Here is a 7,825-nt window from a genome sequence, read left to right as displayed (position 1 = left end):
AAATACATGTTACTAGAAAAAAAATATTAATCAATTCAATCATTATTAGTATAAGTAATGCATTTTAATCATAGTTGACCATAAGTCAATTTAGTTATTAATGAATTTTTTTTTTAAATTCTTAACTTTATAAAATATAATATTTTAATATTGTTGATAACTTTTAATACAAATTTAGTAATATTATTTTAAAATATTTCATTTTATTTTAAAAAAAATCTCAATTTTATAACTGTTATAAATAATATATGTAAGTATTTCACAAATTATAATTACAAAAATACATATATGTAAAGTCATATATATTAAAAACAATTTAAACGATTGTATATGGTTTTAAAATATAGTTTCATAGGATGACAAATAGAGAACACGTGCACTTTCGATCTCTTCGTCCATCCGTTGTCTATATAAGACTCTCATCTATAAGAGTCACACAGTTCTATTAAATGATATGTCGGACACATGTATTGAACATTGATACTCATATGATACGTATCGGTGAAGTGTCCAATTTATAAAATATTTGTTACTCTAATACGACACGGTGAAGTGTCCAATTCATAAAATATTTGTTAAATTTCTGACAATTCTAACACAGCTCTAACATAATTTTAAACAAGATAAATACATTAATTTTTTAAAAACTCAAATTTATTGGATAAATTTTTATTATAATTATAAAAATAAAAAACAAATCTTTTTGAATTAACCATGAAAAATATTTTTCTAATTAAAAAAATATGAAACATACTTGTACACATAAATATTTATTGTGAATAATTCATAATTATATAATATATAGATGTGTGTCTGTTATCCTACGTTTTAAAGAATATACGTATCTTCATGTACATACGTTTTAAAGAATATACGTATGAGTCTCCATGTTGGATTAATTTTGGAGGAAATTTGAAAATACGAATTCAGTCTATTAAGATAAGATATGAATCATCAACTCCATCCCATTTCTATGATTCGGACCTAACCATAATAGATCAGAATTACACGTCATACCACTTAAATTGCACCATTTTTCTTCAGATATAATCATAGATAACACCAGCGACAAAATAATCATACATGGAAAATAAATTATTAAGAGTTTAATAATTGTTTATTGATTGCAGAAGAGAATCAAATATATTGTGCTATACAAATTACCAAAATTCTTTAAGGGGAAAAAGTGTTTGGCAACCTTCATAATCTCTTTTTTAAATAACGAGTTTTGTTTTTTTGGTGAATGATAAAAAAAGAGGGAAGAAAAGGGATAAAAGTGTCATGCTTGTGTCTCCACTCTTCTTCCAATCCACAACATTCATGATTTCCGAATGAAGATTCCATCTCACTCCAACATCACTGAAGGAGTCCAGCCTCTCCTGTCGCCGGAATGCGAGCACTCGGCGGAGGATCGGAGTGCGCCGAATGGGTCAATTAGCGGCGCGGTGTTCAACATATCGACGACCATGATCGGCGCCGGAATCATGTCGGTTCCGGCGACGATGAAGGTGCTTGGCATAGTTCCGGGGTTCGCGGTGATCGTGTTGGTGGCACTGATAACAGATGTGACCGTGGAGTTTATGCTGAGGTACACGAATTCCGGTAAATCCACTACTTACGCGGGCATGATGGGTGAATCGTTTGGGTCCATTGGATCCCTTGCCGTTAAGCTTTGCGTCCTCGTAACAAATTTCGGAATCCTTATCATCTATCTCATTATTCTAGGTAACTTCCTCTTCCTTCTTTTTGCAGTTCTTATCTATGCATATTTTTTTTATTTTTTTTACTGGACTATAAGAATTAAAATGAATATGTGTTAAAATTAGAGTAGATTTTTATAATTATTGGAACCAAATAATTGCTAAACCAGTAGAAAAAGATTAAAGATGAGGGAACTTGTGATTATTTTTAGTCTTTTCTTTTTACCTGCACTTTCAGTATTTTGGGTGAAATTATGGGAGTGGGTTAATAAAATTACAAGATACACAATAAATAATTATTAAAATTTCCATTACTATGATTACCATTTAAGTTTTTAACAATAATAGATATATTATTTTTTCGAAACAATTTTATTTAAATATTCTCATCTTTAATAAATATTTTACTTTTATTGAAACAGAATAATTAATTTAGGTATCAAAATTAATGTTTATTAAAAATATGACTTAGTTTGATTTTTTTAATAAGCTAAAACTATTGTTAGTGTGGGACGGATGAAATAGTTTTTAGTAAGATTAATGTGCATTTATATATTTTGTCAATCCGAGTGTTAACAATACACTTTTCAATACAATTTTTTTTCTTATATACATTTTACTATTGATTAAACTTTATTTAAGTGAATAAAATTATCAGAGAATTAAAAAAATATTTATAATATATTTTAGCTAACAATAAAACGTGTTTAGAAGAGGAACAGATATAATTAAGCTGTTCATACCATCACAACTAATCTCTACGTTATATGTATTGATGTTTTTAATATATGAAAAAAATAATACATGGATTACATATTATGTGAAAATTAAACCAAACTATGCGGTCCAGAATTTATTAATAACTTTTCATATTTTGTTCTTTAATAACTTGATTTCAAAAGTACATTTGGGTAGTTTAAAATTTTAATTTTGGTGAGAAAGCCTTGTTCATGACGCTCAAATTATTGAAGTCTCACCAACCATCTTCTTTAGTTTGCACAGCGTTGCTCCATTGTACTTCAGTAATTGGCTATGGTTGCAACTTTAATTACGTAACCATTAACTAGAAAGAATACTTGTCTTTCATTACTAACTACATCGTGGTTAGTGTCTTTCATAGTAAAAATTTGAACTATGATTCACCATTATTAGACCCACTCTTGTTTACTGTTTAGAATTTAGTATTTAGAAGAACATTATTTAAATTACAAACAATAGAATGAAAGAAAACAAAACTAGGAATAGGAATGGAAGTTCCTAGAAGTTATAAGTTGTGTTTTATTATAAGTTCTTCTTACCATTGGACTAAAAACAAAGTGAAATATGAATAGGACTTGATTACATTTCAAAACTGTTATATGTCTGCTATACATATAAATTTGACTATGTTCATTGGCTTGGTTTATGAAGGAGACGTGCTGTGTGGAAGTCAGTCCAACGGAACTACACACTTAGGTGTTCTACAAGAATGGTTTGGAATGAATTGGTGGACCTCTCGTGCTTTTACTCTTCTTATTGTTGCTCTGTTCATAATGCTTCCACTCGTTATGTTACGTCGTGTTGGTAAGTACTGTTACTACCCAAATGCACAAGCAATTAATTGCCGATGCCGCCCTTTATCTTAACAATTGGCTAATTAAGCATTGCCTGTGTCTTGTTTTCGATGTTTATTGTAAACAGATTCACTAAGGTATAGTTCTGCAATATCAATCCTACTAGCATTGGTCTTTATTGCAATATGCTCATCAATGGCGTTTAGTGCATTGTTGTCCGGCAAAACTCAATCACTGAGGATGGTGCCTGATTTCTCTCAAGTCACTGTTCTTGATCTTTTCACCACTGTCCCAATCTTTGTCACTGGTTTCGGATTCCATGTCAATGGTTAGTTTCATGATTTTTTAGTTTTCTACTGATTATATATCATCTTTTTCCTTTTAATTTTGAAGAAAAGGTTCTGTTTATTTATGTGTTAATATAAAGTCTTAAGAGTATTTTGAAGAAATTATAAATAAAATTTGTTGTGAATGAGATTGTTTACTTTTCTTTTATTCGATGTATTATAATAAACAAACAGATGAAGGATTATTTAAAATATCAATTAATTAACTTTCTAATAATTATTATTTTCCTCTCATAAAAACATTGTGGAAAAATTATTATTTATTCATTAATTTTTATTCTTTCTCAATCAATCTCTCTCTCTATATATATTAATCACTAAATTATATATAGTTGAGGTAAAATTAAAAATGATAGATCTTGCTAATTTTACTTAATTTACTTATATATTTCGTATCATTAACATAGCTTTTAACTGTGATTATGAATAGTTCACTTTAATCCAATTTTTTTAGTGAAATTTATTGTAAAATAATGTTTATAAGATAAGCTAAGAAAATGTGAAACTGTGAGAGTTCAAGAATAAAGTATCTGTTCTGGTTCAATGTTCAAATTGCCTTAAACCAAAGTATTCAAGTGTGTTGGTAGCATAAAAGTCGTTATGTATTTAGAGGGAGAATCTGTTAGGTGAACGCGTAAGTACTAGAAAACATATACCCAATTCTTCTTATATTCTGTCGAGTTCAAATGAACAAAAAGTGATCAGGATTCGAACAAACATGAGAATTAAACCGATTCCTCTACTAGTTTTCTGTCAATAACCACCTTGCAGGGATTCAAGGTCTAGGTATAGGGCCTAGTCCCTTCGAAACCATTCTGAAAGTATTAGCGATCTCGTCTTTTAGCGACTCTTCAATTGTTCTCCAGGTCTTTTCCTTCTCGATCCAGCTTAAGTTTAACTTCTCTGGCTCATTAGTTTTTCCTTTGAGGCGTTTCCTTCTCCTTCACCCATTCCTCTGTCTGCCGACGAAGGAGTTCTACTTCAGCAGCATCAGACTTAAGCTGGTCAACCTCTTGTTGGGTCTCAAGAAGTTGTTTAGACCTTTTTTCTTCAACCAATGCAGCTTCTTGAGTTCGGTTCCCTGCCAGGTAAGCTATAGCTGTTACTTTGTTAAGCAGCCCTTAGATACCTTCGAAGAGAGAAGCCAAGTTTTAGATAACTTCTGTTGGTATTCCGACCACTAACGAAGCTCGAATCTTCTCATGGTGCAAATCCTTACACGAACAACCCAACAAGACTAGGATTTTCCGATGCGATTCTGCAACTAGTCCTTCAAAACTTAACTTGAGAGAGCAGAACTGGGCTTATAGCTGCTTCCAACCGTGTTTAGCTGTGGATCCACGAAGAGTAGGGAATTGAATATGATGAGGCAAGCAGCAGCTACTATTGTGGATCATGAAGTGGACATCAATGGAGTTTAGGGAAGAGTCTGATGTAGTGGGTACCCAGCAGTTTAACGTTTACGGAGAATCTGATAAGGTGTACACTTCGAAAAATTATAGTTTGACACCCATAAGACAAAATACTCTCATTTTACAACATATTCTGACAATATAATAATATGAAACTTGGAACACCAATTTGGCTTATGGGTTGTCCATTTTTGATGCCATGCGAACAGAGAACCGTACATTGCTGCTGGCTGTGTCCTTTCTATCCTGAAGAGGACACGGATAAACTTGGGTCCAATCATAGATGAGGTCTGATCTGAGAAGGGTATCAGGCTTACAACAGTGAACGTACCGTCAGAAGCTGATGATTTCTTTGTGGACGTAAAGAATTGTAAGAAATGCAAGAGGACTGAGATAATGATATATCATGGTTACTTTTTCCTTCTACTCTTCAAGAATGTATCTAGCAACAACTACAATGCGTTCTTTTCCAGGCGCATAACAGCTATGATGAAGGCTTTAGCAGGTTACCCAGAGGACATGGAGATCTTGCCTGTCTTTAAGCTGAAAATGGTGAAGGCTGTGAAGACCCTCTTAGGTTCAAATATAGAACTGTGCAAGCAAATCATAGAGAGTCTCCAGGAGGAAAGAAAGGGGAAAAGAGAAAGGGAAATTGGCAAACTATATCCTAGACATTATTGCCTGGACTGACATGAGTGCATACAAATGGATCTATGAGTGTGTAATGCTCACATCATCCCCAGTATTCATGCATGAAGTTGTGCGTGCTGAAATTGGCCCCTTAGTTGAAACATTTGAGAAGATCATCAGATGCAAATACCCACAGCAGTTCTTTGACTATTACTGGAGCTTAGAGGAGGTTGGGAAGCTGAAAAGATCGAGATTTTCATTGTTGTTGTCAATTGCACGGATTGTGAAAGAGAAAACCAGCTCTCCTACTTCCTTTCAATTCATAATACCAGTGACTGGGGATCAACTAATGATTGCAACCGAGCTAGCTCAGTATCATATCAAGATAGTAAAGACAAGGCCTTTAGAAAGTGAGATGCCAGCTGTAGTCAAGCTAGTGACAGGTAAGTACCCTCCAGGCTATCTGCGGAGACAAACTTAGAGCGACACAGTGGATGAGGAGAACCACCTTGAACGTGATGCAAATGGAGGTGTTCAGCGGGACAAGATAATTAGAAAAGTAGGACCTTTGCAGGGTTTTCACGAGAGCCATTTTTGATCACTTCCTTGAATGCTCTGATTTGAGGTATTTTGAATTTTGAACCAGAACTCTATGCAATAATTTACAATAAAGATATGCAAACACACCTCAATTAATACTTTTTCTTATACAGAAACTACCTCAGTATTCTTATCAAGTCATCTGCATCTCTCTCCCTCTTATGAAATCCAACCCTCTGATAGTGTGAGTGGGCATTAGATTTTAGCAAATAGAAGTGTAAAGAGCACAATGCCAAAGTTTTTCTTATGATTAACTTAATTACACATGATTTAGTGCAGTTCATCCAATTAGAGCAGAGCTTGGAAAAGCTACACACATGCGAATGGCTGTGCGGATTTCCCTACTAATATGCATGGCTGTTTACTTTACCATTGGCTTCTTTGCGTACCTATTATTTGGGGATTCCATCATGCCCGATGTGCTAGTAAACTTTGACCAAAACTCCAATACCCATGTTGGTCGATTGCTGAATGATATTGTTAGACTAAGCTATGCACTCCATCTTGCCCTGGTGTTCCCCATCATGAACTTTTCCTTGAGGGTCAACATAGATGAACTTATTTTCTCAAACAAAAATAAGCCTCCCTTGACTTCGGACACCCCAAGATTTGTGTCACTCACTTTGTCTTTGCTAGCTCTCACATACTTGGTGGCTGTGGCCATCCCAAACATTTGGTATTTCTTCCAGTTCTTGGGATCCACAACCGTTGTTTGCACCTCATTCATCTTTCCTGCTGCTATTGTTCTAAGGTATGCTACTATCAATTTTTCCCTCTCTTTATATATCTATAACTATGCTTAATTTATATATATAGATTGATGTTTTCTGTTTGTACCTAGAGATGGCAAAATAGAGCTGTTTGTACCTCATTCATCTCCTCTTTTGAGTGCAGGGACATGCATGGCATATCAAAGACAAAAGATCGAGTGATTGCAATATCGGTAATTGTTTTTGCTGTAGGGACAAGCGGAATTGCTATATGGACCAACTTGAATCCAGGGGATGGTTAATGATTAGAATTAACCATGTTCATATATGAAGGGTTGATGCATCTGATGATTCCAAAATAAATTAAAGTTCAAAATCTTGAGTCTCGTCAGGTTATCTAAATTAATTAGTTTAAAATTCCATTAAATCCAAATTGAACAAATGATGTTAAATATTGTGGATGATTTTATTATTTATTTGCAAGCTATTTTTTTATAGAATATCCTTTACATCATGTATTACTTTTGTAATTTTTCTATTATTTAGTTAGTAGTCTAAAACACTCTTAAATAATTATGTATTGCTTTTTTAGAGGGTTATGTGGTTTTCTTATTCTTTCAAAATATATCATTTGTGTAATTGAATAATAGGAAATTCATTCAATCTTATTTAAACTATTTTATTTTTTATTTAGTTGCTTTGATTCATCCTGTAAACAATCCTAGTTATTCTCTGCACAGTTTTTTTATTTCAGGGAAGCTTAATAATAAATTTAGGGTTTTTCAGGGAAATTTTTCTGTAAGTATTTTTGATAGAAAATTAAAATTAATTTTTTATATTTAATTTGTAAAATTTATTTTCATGTAATTTATA

The 7,825-nt window shown here is 32.8% G+C and overlaps 1 protein-coding gene across 1 annotated transcript; it reads left to right on the top strand.

The window, feature by feature from the left end:
* The first annotated feature begins 922 nt into the window (after positions 1-922).
* Positions 923-7,466, top strand: LOC137823955 (amino acid transporter AVT6C-like). The gene is made up of 5 exons (XM_068629339.1): positions 923-1,725; positions 3,111-3,263; positions 3,381-3,581; positions 6,522-6,993; positions 7,137-7,466. Exons 1-5 carry the CDS (start codon positions 1,332-1,334, stop codon positions 7,252-7,254), a joined length of 1,338 nt encoding a protein of 445 aa, XP_068485440.1. The 5' UTR covers positions 923-1,331; the 3' UTR covers positions 7,255-7,466.
* Positions 7,467-7,825: the final 359 nt, after the last annotated feature.

The sequence above is a fragment of the Phaseolus vulgaris genome, chromosome 8, assembly GCF_000499845.2.
Source record: "Phaseolus vulgaris cultivar G19833 chromosome 8, P. vulgaris v2.0, whole genome shotgun sequence".
Taxonomy (NCBI): Eukaryota; Viridiplantae; Streptophyta; class Magnoliopsida; order Fabales; family Fabaceae; genus Phaseolus; species Phaseolus vulgaris.
Note: the sequence above shows the minus strand (reverse complement) of the source record. Positions and strands in the feature narration are given on the sequence as shown.